This window comes from Alligator mississippiensis, chromosome 11 (assembly GCF_030867095.1).
Source record: "Alligator mississippiensis isolate rAllMis1 chromosome 11, rAllMis1, whole genome shotgun sequence".
Lineage (NCBI taxonomy): Eukaryota > Metazoa > Chordata > Crocodylia > Alligatoridae > Alligator > Alligator mississippiensis.
In genome coordinates this window covers 8,506,501-8,525,190 of record NC_081834.1, presented here as the reverse complement: position 1 = coordinate 8,525,190, position 18,690 = coordinate 8,506,501, and the positions used below count along the sequence as shown (strand labels likewise).

Sequence of the window (18,690 nt, the reverse complement as noted above, 5' to 3'; positions counted from 1 at the left end):
GGACGTTATAGAACAGGTTAGCTATTGTTACATAATTAAGCACATGCAAGTCCTGGTCTAGGGTGGAGATCAAATCCTCTTCCCTCCACCCCAGCACGCTGTGTGGAGGATCCATGTATGCTTGAAGATGCTGCCTGGGTTTCTGATTCCGTGGTAAAGTAGCAAAATCGAGACAAATGTGAGAAATAGTCTGTACATTAGCAAGTCGCAGGAACTTGGCTAGGCCAGTGAGTTGTTCCAACTGGCTTATATTTATATATACATTAACAGCCCAGGTGTCTTGTTTTAGCTAGTTGACCTATAGTCTTCAGGAAGCCTACCCATGTAAGCTAAAAAGAGCAGTATGGTTAGCAGCGATCCCAAGTTGGCTGGGTTTTCTTTCAGGGATTACTAAGTGCTCCGAAGCATGCCTAATTTCTGAGAACCAATCACTGATGACCCAAGCTTTATTCACCACATCTGTTCAGGCTGAGAGTCTTTCCAGAATGAGCTGGGACTTGTCAGTACTGCTTTCGAGTTGTCTGGGCCTTGTGCAAAAGCTCAGGACAGTGTGCCAGTCCCTGTGGGGTTCAGGCACTGCCACCTGCCCTGCAAGTCTAGAGTTTTAGTTTGATCCTTTCATCGCGAACTGCCCCGGTTCTTACAGAAGCACCACAGCCATCACCTAACGCACCCCTCACTCTGCTCTTCCATTCTCTTCTCTCCCATCGGCGATACCCTGTAGGACCTTCTTTCTTAAGGAGGCCTAAGGTGCCAGCTGCCCCTTCCCTCCCCTCTTCTCAACAATCTCTCTTGGTTGGCAAGTCCTCTTTTTTTTGTCTCCCAAACAAGTCTGAGTTGCTTGCCTTGGTAAGGGCATGAAGTACAGAGCCCATCAAGGATGGATTAATTGACAACAGTTTTTGCTCCCATTGCTTCAAAGCGTCAGGTGCACATGAGGTTGCGAGCAAGTTATTGCCAGAACTGCACGGCCTTTTCCATTTGGGGCAACTAAGCTAAACTCCTGTTTCCTGCCCTCCTGAGAAGGCAGACCACACGAAGAAATAAGCCACTTTAAAATCTTCAACTGCTACCAAGCTCTAATCACATCGACACACATCTTAGGATTTTGCTTTCCCCACTGGCAACTCGTGCTCTTGTTATTACCTATTTTGTAGCATAAGAATAAAAACAGGCCAAAGAAACTGCTGACATATTTGCAGTAGTACGAGTTCTCATCTCAGTGCAGGCAGATGCCAACAAAAAGCATCCATCAGCAGCACATCCAGAGAGTCCTCATCATTAGAAAATGCACCACTTTTGTGCTTAAGGAAAAAGATCAGTCAGAAGGAGTGGAAGACGCAGATGATCCTGTCAATTCAGGGTCATCAAGAAAAGCTTCAGAGTTTTTTCTGGACTCAGTCCTAAGCCCTAATATGGTGCATAGTGCTGGAAAGAGAGCTTCTTTTGCAGAAACCCATCTTTCTAAGTTCCTTTAGGACTATTAAAAGTCAGGTCACCTGAAGTACCCTCTTAAATATGCATGAAAGTGCCTTGCCAAAAGCGTCTTTTAACCCTTAAAATGTAGAGCAGAAAGCTTCCTATGGGAAGGCAAACCGGTACATTTACCCCAGATCTCTTGGGGCATTATATTCAGTGCCAGTGACATGCTGTCTGTTCAGCAGCACTTGGTGTCCTCAGAATCGTAAATCAGGCAAATGATTTACTTCATATTATGAACTCACGGCCCCACTTTGCCTCTGGAACCTGATCCTGTCCCTCCTTCAAACAGCACAGCAAAATACCACACCAGAACGAACCTATGCTGACAACATACTCTAAAGATCGGTGTCTCAACTAGATAACAAGACACAACACTCAGCATAATGATGCTAGGCTGACTGCATTAAAAAAGGCACACTGTCAACTATATGTAACGGCTGGTTTTCCTACTGGGGCTAGAAACCAGGAGTCTAGTTTTGCTCTTTACTCTGCCACTTATGCAAATTGTCATTTAACCTCTCAGCCTCAACGTAATCTTCTATCAGATGACAAAAAAACAATTTATCTACTACTCAAGGAGTGTTGTGGAGCTTAAATAATGTCTGCAAAATGCTTAAGACCCTTAGGTAAAAGGCTACCAAACAATGCAAGCTAATAATTTTATAAATGATATTAATGTCATTTTTTTTAAAGCTTTCTGTATCACTTACCAGTAAAACTCTCTGAGGAGTTTGAAAGTATATTTGCAAATTAAAAAAAAAATATATCAGTTTTCCACACCATTGTTTTACATAGTTATTGGCTTTATGGAGCATCTTTTTGGTACATAGACACTTCTATATTTCCTCCTCCTTATCCCAGTACAATGCTCTTTGAATCAGATTTACAAAACAGCGTATGAAAAGTGGACGTTTGTCTGTGCATCTAATCAGTAGATACAGATAGTTTAAGTTCCTGTGAAATGATAGTGACCTTAGGCAGTAATATCCAGCTGTATGTGAGCATGCCTGAATGCTGTTGCTCATTTGACCTGCACAGTGTTTCAGTATGTGGGAACCTGCAAACTTGATTGATAGAAGTGGAAACGCATGAAGGAGTCAAGTCTCTTGTTGATGCAATGCTGTCTATTTGCTAAGTGTGTACACAACATCCTGTTTCCCTGAATACTGTAGGAATCAAGCAGGAGGTTATTTCTTCGCTCAAAAATTTTGAAGTTCTTCCCAGCCAGCACGCTGCCCAAAAAGTCCCTTCTCCTCCATTTCTCTTAGGGTGATGTTTCCAGCTGCTTCTCTTTTTGTCTTGCTCGATTCAATACCCACCAAAAACCTCTTTTCTCCCATGGCTTAATTTCTAATCAGCCACACATGGGACCTGTGGTAACAATGTCACCGGATACTTGGAGAAATCTGGGAAATGTGTTGGTTGGTTATTGCGACAGAAAGCTGAAGCCTACCCTACTGTCCAGTACGGTGTCATTGTTTCCTTGTATGTGGCCTTCTCTTTCTTGCTCTCCATTGTCTCTAGTTTAGGATACAGGGTCCTTGGCAGAGGGACCATCTTTTTGCTTAGTGCTTGCATAGTGGGATACCAGCCCATGATAAGAGCACCTGGACATTATATTGAACACACACTAAATAAGGCATGGCTGGGATCTAGCAAGCTGCGTCTTCTTTTCGGTCTCCGATGCAATCTATAGGCTTTTTGCTTTTGCCTGGGTTCCTCCACCCTGCACAGGCAATGGGTCAAATCCATTTCTCGGGGCTTCTCCACAGATAGCAATATTAAGGATGAATTTGGCCTTAGCTGTTCAACTAACAGCAGCAGTTTTAACAGTCCGTGTTTTGCAAGAACGTGGCTACTAGTCACATACCCAAAGCCATGCAGTTCAAAGAGGAAGAGTCACATTAAACGTTAAAATGAAAGATGTGTCAGAAAATAAAATGCTAATTGTGGACTGGCTCGGGTTTTATTATTTTGGAAGCGGAGACACAGCACTGCATTCTTAAGCGAGATGATGCAATGGCCCCTCAAAGACCGTCAGTGCCGGGAGGAAAGAAGGCTGGCAGTGTTCTCCAAATGTGTTTACTTCCCTGCAGGCATTGTTTCCTTGCTCGTGTCAGATAGTTTATTGAGCACAGCTAATCAATGTTTCCGCTGACAAGGAAATTGGAACAGTTTATTTAGAGAGCCAGTGTTCAAGGGCAAATTTCCCAGTTAACATGGTTTACAACTAGGCCCCATCCACACAAGCTCCCCTCGTGAGAAACAGGAAGGGTTTGCTAGGGTGGTAATGTTTTAGAATAAAGAGTACCCTAACTTTTTTCCTGATCTAGCATAACCCCTATGCTGGTGACCTCCTGCCTTCCCTCCCTTACACCACTGTGGGGACAATGGGCCTCTGTCAGTGACACAAACATGATCTCACATGACAAGACCCAGTGTCATCCCACCAGATTCCCCTCCCTCCTCGACACAAAGCACACTCCGCTTGTGACATTCCAGCGCAGAGGCCTAGGTTCCCATTCAGCTTCACAGCCGACTGCTCATTCCCCTGCTTCCCTTGCCCTTAAATCCTACTTTCCTGACCAGGGTCCCCAAAGAAAAATCCTCAAGACCCCCCCGCTTTGTACCCCTCTTCAAGCCCACTCGCAAGTTGCCTCTTCCAAGGGCGGCGGGTAGACCTCCTCTCCTCAATCTGTTTCTTTAGGGCAATGCCATTACTCCCTTTCACCCCAACATCAGGGGTGGAAACCAAAGTTTTCAGAGAAAGGTCTACTGATGGGGCTTGGGTCTTTTATAGATAAGGCACAGGGAAACTCTATCCTATCCCGACTACATGGAGTTTTCTAGAGTTATGAAATCATACCAGCAACCAGGCAGGTATTGCATTGCACCAGGAAAATTTGCCCATTGTAGGCAGGACTTTTCTGTGCTGCTGAGGTCACCACCAAACCAGGAATAAGCCAAACAGATGAAAAATACAACCACATTTATTTGATTACTACTCTGATGCAAGGAAAATCAAGATGGAGACAGAGCAAGGATCCTACCGACTATCATTCCCTCCTCAGGGGAGGGAGCACTAGGAAACGGCAAGGGACAGTGCTGCTTCGGGAGGTGATGGGCTAGATCAGTGGCTCACAAATTTTTTGTGCCAGAAACTGCTTGTAAACTTCGATGGTCAGTCCTGACCCAGTGGCCCTCACTCCCAAGCCCTAGCCCCGCAGCGTGTGGGGCTGGGGGTTGATGCATGGGGCCAGGTGGGCATGGGGAGCCCCTTGCAGGCTGGAACTCTGCCAGCCTGCAAGGGAAAAGCCACCGTTTCCCACGTTTTCCTCCTTTAAAGGAGAATCCATACTTAAAGTTTGTTGAACCATTTCTAAAGTTTGCTCGCAACCCTTTCATATATTCTTGCAACACATGGGTTGAGAAACATTGGACTAGATAAGAATGGAAATTTTGAAGATGCGTCTTATTAGGAGTTTGGATTTAACCCTCTGCTCTTTGGAAGAAAACGTCATGTCATGGTTATAACTTGTTTTTTAATGCAAACATCTTGAGAGAGTGGAGTGAGACACTCCCCACCCACGGACAATCAAACATTCCTTTGGCAAATACAGGTTTCCCTCACTTTATGTGGGTTCTGGACGTGCGAATTCGCTCTTCTGCAACGACCCTTTTTATACCAAAAATTCATTATATGCTAGGTAAATTCTCTTACGCAATCAGTGTGGCAGAAGCCCACAGTCAGCTGCTTTGTGCAGTGCATTGTGGGAGTGATTGATAGGCAGAGGAAGAAGATTGATAGGCAGAGGCTGAGCCGGGTGGTGGTGCAGCACTGGCCCCTGCGGCCCGGCCCCATCAGCGTGGAGCTGAGTCATGAAGGCCCCCAGCAGCAGTGCCTAGGGCCACTGCTGAGGGCAGCTGGTGCCCGTGCTTCTGGAGCTGCGGTTGTGCTTGTATGTACTGTCTGCTGTTGGCAAGTACCAAAATTGTCCTGTAAAAGTGGTAGAAATGGGTCTGGATGCAGTACAGTCGAGGTCTCGGAACGTATCCCTGTTTGTTACATTGTAAAGTTGGTTTCCTTTATGCAAATTTGAGTTATGCATCGTTTTCCAGGAACATATGTACAGCATAAAGCGAGGGAAACCTGTACAGCTATACCGTGCATGGGGAGAATCGGTGGGGAATGTACTAGTAGAAGGCAACTTGGGCAGCAGCAACCGTGAGATGACTGAGTTCAGGATCCTGAGGAAAGGAAGGATGGAGATCAGCAGAGTAAGGACCCTGGACTTCAGAAAAACAGATCTCAACTCGCTCAGGGAGCTCATGGGCAGGATCCTTTGGGAAGCCAGTCTGAGGGGGAGTGGAGTCCAGGAGAGCTAGGTGGACTTTAAAGAAGTCTTACTGAGAGTGCAGGAATAAACCATCCCAATGCACAGGAAGACTAGCAAGTATGGCAGAAGACCAGCTTGGCTTAGGAGGGAACTCTCCAGTAAACTAAATTACAAAAAGGAAGTTTATAAGAAGTGGAAACTTGGACAAACAACTAGGGAAGAGTATAAGAGCACTGCTTGGGCACGCAGGGATGAAGTCAGGAAGACCAAAGTGCAATTGGAGTTGCAGCTAGCAACGGATGTGAAGTAGAAACTGTTCTTGTTCCCCAAGTATATCGGTAACAAGGATTCCCTTACTGAACGGGGGAGGCTACCTAGTGACAGAGGATGCAGAAAAGGCTGAAGTGCTCAATGCCTTTTTCACCTCAGCCCTCACAGGCAAGGGCAGCTCCCAGACCACTGCACCAGGCAGCACAGTTTGGTTGGGGAGGAGGGGAGCAGCCAACAGTGGTGAAAGAACAGGTTAGGGACTGTTTAGAAAAGCTAGATGTGTACAAGTCCATGGGTCCAGATGGATTGCACCCAAGGGCTGGGGGAGCTGGCTGATGTGGTTGCAGACTTTGAAACTCACGGAGATCAGGAGAGGTCCCAGATGACTAGAAAAGGGCAAACATAGTGCCCATATTTAAGAAAGGGAAAAAGGAGAATCAAGGGAACTACAGACCAATCAGCCTCACCTCAGTCCTTGGAAGAAAGCATGGAGCAGATCCTCAAGGAATCCATTTCTAAGCACCTGGAGGAGAAGGAGGTGATTAGGAGCAGTCAGCATGGATTCACCAAGGGCAAATCATGCCTAACCAACCTGATTACCTTCAATGATGAGATGACTGGCTCTGGGGATGAGGGAGCATCAAGGCTTTTGATATGGTCTCCCACAACATTGGGCCTTTGAGCAGGGGGTTGGACTAGATGATCTCCTGAGGTCCTTCCAACTCTCATTTTCTATGATTCTACGTGACCAGACATCTCTCTACCGACCAACGCTTGGATACCACTAGGTTAGGATGTTTCATGCCCCTTGTAGTGTGCTTTCTGAATTGGGCCAAAGTCTAATTTCCATAACATCTTGAACACACCTGAAGCTTTTACCTGTACCATTTTGTTTCTGTATACAGGAGCTGTCCAAGATGGGCCTTGGTAGTGACATAGATCTTCAAATTGTGCAACTGCCAGTGTCCTACCAAAAAACAAAGGAGTTGGTGTGGAAAATTTGGACGACTCTCCAACCACTAGTGAGTAACTAGAGTTCAATGGTTTTCTCTCTTAAAAGTGAAGAGTAGGGCAAGCGTGCCGAGTGAAAAAAACCCTATTCTTTAAGCTATAAAAAGCAAAAAGTAGCTTCCTCCTGAACACCCTTCTTTTCACCGCATGAAAAAGGATTTTTCAGTGACTTGAAGGGATAGCAAGTGAGGCAGTAATTGTTCTGACAACAAGGAAATCATATATTTGAGAGCATTGTGGAAGTCCTTTCATCAGTATAGCTTCCATGAGCCACCAAAGATACCAGAATTTGAACGGTCAAATTGGTGCACAATGATTGCAGAATTAACTGTAGGTTAAAGATGTATATTGTGAATTGGTGCAGTTTGAGATGCCTGCTAATGAGCAAAACAGTTGAGCTTTTGGGTAATGCAAGCACAACAGCAGAGAGATCTTCTATCAGCTGCAGAAGATACTTTTGTTTGCATGCACAAAAGCAAAATCCAGAGTCCTCAGCTGACTAGGCAATACAGAATAATGAGAATCCAGTTTTGCTGTCACAAAAGGTGACCTAAGTTTCCTATAGGCAGGAGATTCCCTGTCTTTGCACTAACACTTTACGTGCTGCATGACACTCCGAACAAAGTGTTTTATACAAAAAACAGTTCTCATTTTAATTTCTTCTCGTTTACTCTGACGGCGGGGAACAGCTTACTGTTCACATTGGGCTTGCTTCCTCCTCCAAAGCAATCATCATCCTTGAACAGTGTGGGAAGAACAAAGGCTACAAAGAAAAGGATGTTTGTGGGTATTGCCCACAAGATGGCTGTTGTCTGTTAGATGGCCCGGAGCGACTTGACTCTACAATTGATATGAAAACTCTCTGGAAAACTGTAGCTGTGGAAGGGATTGACATCATCTTCTCCCGAGATGCAGGAAGGTAAGTAAGGTAGGTTAAGAGGTCGCACAAGCATGAGAACTCATTTCACCTTCAAGACCCAAAGGACAGACTTCCTCCTTCAACTAGCACAAAAGACCGACTTTACAAGGAATTAACAGGATGCTAGCATCAAATCTAAAGTAAAATCTAAATGTTGTAGAAGAAAACTTTCATGAAAAGGCCAGTAGGAATTTTTTTTCCATGAATCTGTGACTTCCAATAAAAACTAATCTTCACTCAAAGCATCCTGTAACAGACTCAAAACTTCATGGCACTCTTTGTACAGGAACAGAACTAGAAAGTAGACTAGAAATCCTCTTTCAGTGTCCAAATTGAGGGAGAAGAGTACCCAGCAGAGGACCAAGCAGACAAATTAAATTAGAACTTTTACAAAAGTGCTTGTAGCAATTCTGTAGTATATATGTGCATATAGTATTACATATCCTACATTATGTATTATACATTAGGTATTGCATACATTTTACAAACACACACATTTAAATGAGATTCATTTACCTTTAAAAAAAGGTCCAGCATTCTTGAAGGTCAAAATCAGTATTTCTTAATTTGAGGATGTTGGTCTCCATGGCAGAGGAGATGGGATAAGTAAAGGGGGAAGAGCTTATCCAGCAGGAATACTTACAGCAAGTACAAAAAAAGGCTTTTAAAAAGTGCTTCTGTTTTGTGGGTGTAATAGCAGCAGGTTGGTCTTCTGAACCAGTTCAGTTTGTGGATTGGCAGACCGTGTGTATAGGAGCTTTTATTTTGGGTGACTGTTCTTCAAATCAAGCCAATACCCCAGATAGTTTGTTTCTCTCTCTCTCTCTTTTTTTAATGACCATTAAGTTCCTGATGCAAGGCAAACAATCCAAACCTAGAATTATTTCATAAACCAGACCTAGTTTGAATTCTTAAATTAGATTGAATGCAATGTTTACTTTTCCTTAATGTAGCTATTTTTAATGTTGTAGGTACATCTGTGATTATACCTATTACACCTCTCTGTATTATGGCAATAGAAGAGCAGCTTTTATCCACGTGCCTCCATTATCCAAGTCGGTAACAGCAGATTTTCTAGGAAGAGTATTACAATTAATTATTTTAGAGATGTTAAAGCAGTGTGGGAGAAACAGAGAATAAGGAGGAGGATTTACAAGAAGACACTCAAGTTCTGCACAGCAATACCTCACCTGAGACAACCCTGAAGAGTTTAGTAAAAAAAATACACACCATTTTGGAGGATATAAAAAGTTGTAAAAAATCATCTTTAGTGATATTCCAGACACAATTACAAAAAAAGAAAAAAATATATAATTTGTTAGAGGAATGTAAATGATTGGTGCTTTATTTAGCTAGTGGCCATAAATTAAATTTAGTTTAGAGCTAACAGTACCAGGAAAGCAGCACTGATGGCTAAACTGCCATTTCCCCAAGATATTTTTTATATCATAATGAAAAGGTAAGAAACAAATTGCTTTAAAAAGCTTTCTTGAATGCTTGTTCTCAGTATTTGAAAACTAGGCAAGCAGGCATCATGCAGCTTGCATAGCTTCCTTAAGGAACTCCACTGATGCACACATTTAAGATTATATACAATTTGTCTGGTCACAATATGCTCCCTCTTGCCCTTCCAGCTGCAGGCTAGTAGACAAAGTTAGCCATATGAGATGGACATGTAAAAAACCTGCTTTTTGTGAGCGATAGTCACATGCATTATATGGATATTTAAAATCACTTGTGAATGTTATCAAGCCAACTGCAATCCTCTCCCCAAAAGCACACTTAGGATTGAGGAACTTTAGAAAAATACTGTGAAATAAGCTACTAACCACATTCAAAGTGCCATCGCTATTCTCCCCTTGTTCTGCACTTAAAAGGCTTATTGCATTTGGGTCTGTTCTTTACTTTAGGAATGCACTTGCAGAAGAAATACCTTGAAAAGGCCAAGTCACCCTATGTGCTTTTGAGGAAAAGGCTGCAGTTTTATCCAAGGAGGGAGGACAGCATCACTGCAGAAGTGATGCTGTTTATTTGCATCTACAGTAGACTGTGAAGTTGCTGGTGACAAATTAGGATTACAGCAGATTTTTGAAATGAATGTAATGATTAATCTGGATTCAACCTGCGCAAGGCCACTTACCCCAACCTCCTGGTGGATATAGCATGACAGGGCAGAGGTTCTCTCTCGGGTAGGACGGTCCCAAGTAATTTGTCAGCATAATCAGTCCAAAACCAACAACCGGAATTGCCCCAGGAAAGGCAGTTGATGGAGTGCAGCGTCACGTGCTGTTGTGGCCTACAACCGAATTGTAAAGGTAGGCAAGGTGCCAAATTCTACTCTAGCTGCAGTTTCACAAAGGAGTAAGGTGTCCCTCTTCTATGCTACAGCGTTCTGCAATCCAATCTCAAGGCAGTAAGTGGCAACAAGGTCTACGGAAGAGATGCAGCCATATGTAAAGGAGAAAAATAAGTGTGTTGGGGCTGCCATTTGCTCATCTAAAAACAACTGGGAATAAAAACAGCCCCTATATTGTATGCCCTGGTAGCAGAAAATACAATGTTTCCACAGCTTCTTTCAGGCCAACATACCATCCGCTCTAATTAGGAACCGTGTCCACTTCCCCTTGGAAATCTGAACTTCATACAATGCCAGGACATGATCATGCCTCAAGTGCACCCTCTACGCCACACCATGGCTGAAACCTGCTAACATGGGTCTAGAGGCGTGAAAAGGCATCAAGATCCCAGCCACTGCCCTGCAACCACCTTCTCCAGATGTAAGCAGGCGATTCATGAGTAGGTGTGGGTGAACACACTGCCAGCACCTGAAGACGGCTCTGAGCTCAGCATCCATCAGATTGGCACTGTACCTTCTTCAAACCACCAGCCAAGGATCCCACTGTCCGTCGGGACCTCAGCAGCCAAGAACAAGGTCCAGAAGCTGGAACTGCAGCAGGGAAGACCACATACGTTAAATAAAAGGAAGCCGTAAAAAAAGCCGACTAGCCTTGCGCAAAAGGAGTACTTACTTTAACTGGAATGTCTTTAAACAGAAATTAAATGGAATTCAGCTTGTATGGCAGAAAACCTGTACAGGCAGAAATTTTAATTTTCTGGGACTATAGTTTCTTTGGGTGAGTTTGGGATAACAAACAAAGTCAGAAGACAGACAAATGCATACAGAATTCTTTTATTTAACTTAAATCATGTAGTACTGTAACTACTAGAAAAAAGCAGAGTAAGAGAAACTAAAGGAGCCTTAGCTTCAGCCATTCAAAATAGACAAAGTTTCTTTTTTCATAATGTAAAGAATCCAGAGTATATCGCAATAACAGGAATAAATTCTTACAACAGAATATACAAAAACGTTTTGAAATTTTATCATCTACTGATTCATTTTATATAAACACAGGAATTTCTTTAGGAATAATTTACACACAGCAAGTCTTTTTATGTAATAAATTGGCCATGTTATTACTGTTTTAATTTTTTTTTCTCTTTTTTAAAAAAAAATTTTTTTTTGTTTTTTTTTTTTAAACAAGAAAACTTGGAAAATGTTGTATTTGCAACTGCATCAGTTCCATTGCGCTTTCTAGTTTTGTTTTTGTCCCAGAGGTAGACAAACTCTGGCCAATCCTTTCCTCTCAAACCTCACTGGTTTAGAAAACAGAAGGTTGATTCTTAAAATGCATCTAAACCATCATTAACCCTTCAGAAGGTGGGGTGGAAGGTGTAACGTTCAATCTAATTCAGAAGGAAAATGGGATCTTCAGTATTCTTAAATAAAAATAAATAGGGACCTTCCTTGTTTGTTTCAAAAGACTTTTAAATGGTGTTAGGTATCTATATGCGCTGTGTAGGTTGCATACAAAAAACCATCATTTTAAATTATAAGAAATCTGTAAACATACTTTTTAAAAATTCAATGATAATTATGAAAACTGCCTTTCGTGATGCTTTTTACGCAGTCACATTCTTTAACCCACCTGGCAACCATAAAATAAGCCCTGACCAACAACCAAGACTGCTTAGCAGCAATACCTATTCTGTTTCCATAACCAATGAGGTTCTTGCAATCCATCAAGTTAACTGCACTGTACAGTAAAGTGAAATGACCAGTTAAGATGATCCCACCCAAACCAGAGGGTTCTGGAAGACCAGGATACTGAAGATACAGAACACTTCCCCAACCTCTTTATTCATTTCCTATACACTGGGACACAAAGCTTGAGAAAAAAGGGATGAACCGTGAGTTGAAAAACTTAACAATCTTTTTTGGCATATTGTAAAGCTAACTAGTAAACTGGTACTGTCAAAAAACTGATCAGACAGACACACCCACACACAGAAAAGTGCCTTTAAATTATATTTTAGGCATTTATAAACTACAAACATTTTATAAAATTATTCTATGTACTTACAAAATGCAATGAAACATTTAATTAGTTCTTGTAAACCAGATCTTTGTCAACTGACTACCCGTAATCTACTGGACTTAAAAGCCCTATTGAAAATGCTAATGGTTGCTAATCAACGTAACACATACAAAAAAAGATGCACACATGCGCGCGCACACACAAACTAGTGATAGTCACGTGGTACTTGCAAAACAGACTGATGGAAAGTTGAGACACTGCAACTCATACCAACCAATGACAACATCTGTAAACCTCCGGATAATGAACCGACCACCGCAGATGGAAGCCAAGAGGTTTATTTACAAGTACCAAATGATTAGGAGCCGTTATGCCTGAGCATTGATGTCATCCCACATCCCAAGCTCAGGGAACCCGAGCCCTGTGTCTTCGTACATAGCAGTTTCCACCCTCGTTTTTCAGCATCTCTTGCCATTATCCCTTAAAATTCTCAGTGACCTGGTTGTGCTCTTAAATCCACACAGAGTAATGTAAAAGTGCCTCGTCTCAGAACAACCCGTTTTCTGAGCTTAGGCACCAGCTGAAGCCTTCTGGTCTAGTGACAGTTCTGTATCTTCAGCACCTCTGGTCGCTAGTGTTTAACCTACGTATTGTCCTTCCTTTATAACTCTGATCTGCACCAACTACTTGGAGCTGAGTTGTGATATCTGGCTTTTATCACTGGTTAATAAGGAGTGGATCTCTCGCACCTTCCCCTGCTGTTGCTTAGCCCAGTGATTAAATACATCTATGACAAACAAAATAAAACAGTAACAGAAAAAAAAAAACATTACTTTTACTAATGGAATGAAAAGGGGTTTAAAAAAAAAATACATCATATATATGAATGAAGTTACACCACCAATAGGCGTACTGTTCATTTAGACTTGGATTGCATTAAAACAACCCTCAGCAGTTCCCAGAGGACCCAACAGCAGTTCCATCTGGTGACCAGTCATCCTGGGCAAACTGGGCTACTTGTTTTTTTAAAACACCAACAGGAGCATCAGTGCGAATGAATCTAGAGTCGTACATCACTTAAAACCAGCTTTACCGAACAGAGGCGTCACACCGAGAAAGAGGCTTGGTGGAAACACAGGCTGGCCTCAAGTTTTCCATCGGACTTGGTTTCTATGTATAGTTTATCATCCCAACAGAAGAATGTCATATCTAGTACCAAGCGTGTGACAATTCTGTATTTACACAAGTCACCTTCCTTTGCAACCAAACCACCTTCTGTACCACTGGAAAGGTTTAACAATGACAAAGTCAGGTGAGAAGAATGGCCAAAGTACTTGAAATCAAAGCTTCTTGCTCCCTTTGTGATGCCAACTGGTTATCGTGTTGTATTACAATATCTTGGTACCCTTTGTCAGAATGCTTGTTTGGGGGGGTTGTTTTCAATTCTAAACACAAATTGGGTTACTAACAAAAATGCATTCAAGCACAGCTGAAGTTCTAAATAAATTCTCCATACCAGGCTAGCCAGTGGTCTCTCAGGAAAAGACAGCATTGCAAAACCATTTTATTTCTATATCAAGCCAACATTAAATTTTCAGGTGTTCACATGCATAGACAATGTGATTTACTGTCAAAGGGAGGTCTCTACATGAAGAACATTGTGGATAAAGCTATTCAGAATGCACACACACAAAACAACAAGAAAAGAGCGGTGGGAACCAAAAATGGAATTAGCCTAGAAATGTGAACACAATGGTATAAGATAAGGTGGTTTGGTCCAAGAGAGCTGACTTTGTCATCACACATGCATACTTTTAGTCACGTGACTGCCTTTCATTTAAGTGCTTTTGAAATGTTTATTTATGATGGGCACTACTTTGTTACTGTTTTTTCCTAATTTTTTAACCACCTACGTACAATTAAAAACCAATAACTTGGACAGTTTTAACAAAACCCTCATAGCCAGCTGAAAGATCTGAGGATCTCCAGTTGTGGAAATCAGTATGTGCAAGAGAGGGGAGCGGTCACTAGACCAGAAGGTCACAGGGAAGTTAAGAAAATCCAAAAACAAAAGAAAACCCAGAGAATCTGAAATTCTGGTGGTTTTCTGGGGTTACAGGGAAATGCTCCCTCCAAAGACAAACTCTGCAGTACTTAACCGCAGCACTGTATACTCAAGAGGCCATGCACATCTCAAAGTAGCCAAGCACCACATTAGTCAGATACCACAACCAACACCTGCATGAACAGCTGCCAGACTCAGAAAAAGAGAAACATTATACATCAAGTTGATGGCAGGCTGCTTGTAAACCAGTCGCACACGGTCGGAGGGAAGTTACGGTTTGATGGCTGGTCCATCAGCACCCACGGGGCCGACGTGCGTGGAGAGGGACTGCATTTATACTGGCACAGTCAAATTTTGGATTTTGCCTACGTTTTGAGAAATCAGTGTTCTCACCAAAAAGCAGCAGCAAACGTAAAAGATCCAAAGTTGTAAACTCAGTCTAGTGTTACTATCAGGTAGCCCAAGGGATTTTTCATGGTTGGATTGATCAAGGAAGAAGGCTCCAATTTATTTTTAGGCAATGAATCACTCTGATGTCCCTTCTGGTGCTTGTGGCATCTGAGAAAAATTGGCAGCAATGACTTAGCCCACTCAACAGGATTAACAGAAAGGCCGTTTACCTCGGTCTAGCCAGCGTGGACCTTCGAATATTGTAAACAGCTACTTTCTGTAACGAAGCTGATCATTCAGAGCTCACGTCACAGCCAGTGATGGCTCTGCTCAGCTTGATGTATTACACTTTGATGAACTCTGATTGCAGTGACAATGCATTCAGTCGCTTCTGAGATTCCTCAAAGAATGGGCGTCAGAAGTCAGACTCCTCTCGGGTGTCTCCCACCCCTACAAATCAATACGTCTTCAAGTGGAGAAAATACTAGCAAAAACAGGTGGGGGCAGGAGCGATGGGCAATAATTTGAGGGGAGGAAAAAAAAAAATCTTCTGAAGTGACCTTCTGCAATAAGTAGTGACTGCTCCTCTCCAAAACCTAGAGTGTGTGGTTTGTGGAGTAAGAGGTTACCAGTATTAACGGCGTTTATTGGCTGCTGAGAAATGTGAGATGTATTTTTTTTATATATATACACATATAAAAAAATAAGAGTGAGGTAGATAAATGTTTGAAAAAAATCAAAAACTGTCCCCCTGTCATACTCAAAAACCCTTATCTCAGTATTTAAATTTAATTATGGGGCATCTCTACAGTGATTTAAACTGATATCACAAAATAAATAAAAAATCCTACATAGAATACCTTCTTAATTAAACTTTTTTTTGTCTTTTTCATTTTTTTTTAAAGGGAAAAATAACTATGGGACAGAAGCAAGAGAAGATAGCGGGACCTAAAACTACACAAGCAAAATGCACTACAAACATTTTTTTTTAAACCTCCGGTCACAACTAGCAATCAGTATATTTTAATTCTTGTTCTTACTCAAAAAATTTAAACATTTCCATCCCAGGACAATCTCTACTGCCATCATTTGGTTGAATCAGTGCTAAACAAGGGTTTACATGCTATAACTAAGTTAAGATGAGTAACGGGCATGGCTCCTTGGTTCTAGACATCATCATGGCCCCCTCCATCACTGTCCCACAATTCACCAAGGCTTCTGGAACTGATCGAGCAAGCAAATCTCTCTCTCATTGTGGAGTTTGGTCTGAGCAATGAGCTTGTACTCATACAAACCTCAGTAGCTGCCAACATTTCTCCATTTGCTAGCAAATTTGGCAGCCCCCGGCCACTGGAGAACACGCTGGCCCTCCCCCCACATGATCTGAACTTCATGTCATTGCATTTGGAGAGCTCAAGCAAGGTATAGCCCAGAACGCGGCCCCTGAACGTTTGCTTATTGGGAAGGCGAGTGGCTAGGGGGCTGCTGGGTCAAAGCATTTTAAATGGCCAGAGTCTCAGAAAACCCTGGCACCATCAGCAGCAACCAATTTAGCTGTTGTTCATGGGATGGAAGGGTTTTAATATTCGGTTTTAGAAAATAGTGACCCAAAAGCCTGGTGTCTACTGTTGTACCCAACAATTAAAAAAATGTGCGAGTGTGCGTGCGTGTATCTGTGTGTGTGTCACAACCAAAACAAAAGGCAAGGGAAGGAGGGGGTGAGACTCTTGTACAATGATCATTATGAACACTGAACAAGAATGTACTAAATATTTAACCTTTTTTTTTTCTGACCTGAGTTTGTATCATGCCTTGCACTGTAACAGACTCGAGTGCTGTTTGGGTGGAGGTTAGCGGGAAGGAAGGAGGCTGGGGAATTAAAAAGAACCACCACGACACAGTATCGCGGGAGTGCTACCAGTCATGTGTCCCCCTTCTCCTCCGATCCCTCAAGAGCCCTGTAACCCACACAGCCAAGATGTTGGAAAACAACTAATGGGAAAAAAAAGGAGGAAATGTGTTTATAAAAAGGCATTAAACAGTTCATGGCAAATCATATGAAAGGTATCCGTTACTGGGAAGGAGGAAGTAAAAGTTACACACTATAGTACAAAGCATAAGAAATTTGTCGGAAAGGGGGGAGGGGGGGGAAGGGAAGGAGGGCAGACCTGAAGGTTTTCATAGATTAAATCCACAAAGATAAAGAACAAAAAAAATAGCAGCTTCTTTCTGTACAGACATATAGATGAGTATCTGAACCGTAAAAAAGTTATAAAAGTGACACAAAAGACAATGTGTATGCAAATGATCCATGGTCTAACATAGAACTGCAAGACCCTTCGAGAAGTCTTAATAACAGAGAGAAAAGGGCAACAAAGCGCCGGATGCTTGAATCCGCTTACTGCTTTCTGTCATCTCCAATTTGTGTGTTTCTACGTGCGCTTTCCTGCAAGCCTGCGAAGGAAGGCAGGCTGCCACGACGGAGATCCCTTCCGGTTCGTCTGTTTACTGTATTGATTTTTGGCGTGCGATTGACTTTTTGCACGAAATGCATGTTTGGCTCACCACTGCCAGTTTTGTCCAGAATTCGTAAGGGTGGGTGTTGGGGTGGCGGGGAGGGCTGATTCTAAACCCCACCCCGTCTTCTCCATCATGAGAAAAAAAATTTGTTTTTTGTCCAGTTTAAAAAAAAAAAAAAAGATCTAGACAAATTTGATTTTTTTTTTTTTTTTAAATACCAGTGTATGATTGAATGGAGTGTATTGGTCAGTATTTCCTTTAAATAGAGCAGCTGGTTACTGTGCTCCTTTCCATGCCTACAAAAAACAAATAAAAGTTCAGTTTTTTGGCAAAATTTGGCAGCGTTGAAAATGGTAACAACCTTGGATGAATGATGGCCCTTTTTAATTCTTTTACATGTTCCTAAAAAGGTTAAAGAGCAACATTAAAAATCCAGTCTTTTTTTTTTTTCTTTTAAATTCGGTTTTTATAAAGACCTACAGTGTTAGGCAGGTGTTTGTGAGGGCTACCGGGGAGGCACCTAGCCTGTGTTGTAAGGTTGAACTTGCACGCAGATATGTTTCCCATTATGAAGCAGAGAGAGACAGAGAGAGACAGAAAGAAGAGGGTGGATGAGGAGGGAGAGAGAGAGAAAGAAAGAGAGAGAGAAAGAGAGACATTGGATCTCAAGATTTTCTGTTGCTATGAAGTGTTAACATTAGCGTTTTAAAAGGCCAACTGTGCGCCCCATGAGCGGAGTCCATTACCGAAACAAACATCTGCTTGCATATTGAAAAAAAGAAAAAACTAGAACATGTCGACTGAAAAGAGGATTCTCCTGTGTGCAGCTATGGCAGTTCTGAAGATCCACTGAGGTACAGTAGGCTTTTGAATATATTGTAATTTTCTTTCTTTCTTCCCTCAATTGCGTGCGTGTGGGTGGGTGTGTGGGCGAGAGACTCTTGTACTAAGGATCAGCAGGCCGAAGACTGGGGCAAAGGCAAGGCCCTTTCATTCTTGCGTCCCCCGTTCATGTGTGCGTACGGCTGTCTCTCCTCGAAGGTGGCCCGCAGGACCACCACGCCTGGGCCATTCTCAGCTTTGTGTCCTGAGTGCTTGTCAGTGGGTTGGAGGGTGGAGGAGGGGTCTAAAGGAATGCTCTCCATGTTTTCAGTCTCCAGGTCAAGCTCCTCCGTGTCAGGGGGCTTGTTCTCTTCACTGTAGAAGAAGGAGACCTCTTTGAAGGCTGGGTCCAGCTCGTCTTTAATGCTACCGATGATTTCCAGGAAGGAGGGCCTCATTTTGGGGTTGTACTGCCAGCACATGCGCATCAACTCAAAC

General features: G+C 42.6%; 2 protein-coding genes across 6 annotated transcripts in view; one reads left to right on the top strand and one right to left on the bottom strand.

Annotated features, from left to right (window-relative positions):
• Positions 1-11,557, top strand: part of PGPEP1L (pyroglutamyl-peptidase I like) — a 25,817-nt gene extending 14,260 nt beyond the window's left edge. For all 4 annotated transcript variants that reach the window (XM_019477498.2, XM_059714569.1, XM_059714568.1 and 1 more), the window contains 3 exons: positions 6,995-7,111; positions 7,790-8,019; positions 8,991-11,557. In XM_019477498.2, coding sequence (XP_019333043.1) covers positions 6,995-7,111; positions 7,790-8,019; positions 8,991-9,159 — 516 coding nt within the window. In that variant the 3' untranslated portion in view covers positions 9,160-11,557. The remainder of the gene's footprint in view (positions 1-6,994; positions 7,112-7,789; positions 8,020-8,990) is intronic.
• Positions 11,194-18,690, bottom strand: part of IGF1R (insulin like growth factor 1 receptor) — a 257,041-nt gene continuing 249,544 nt past the window's right edge. For both annotated transcript variants that reach the window (XM_014605993.3, XM_019477496.2), the window contains exon 21: positions 11,194-18,690. In XM_014605993.3, the coding sequence (XP_014461479.1) occupies positions 18,324-18,690 (367 nt within the window). In that variant the 3' untranslated portion in view covers positions 11,194-18,323.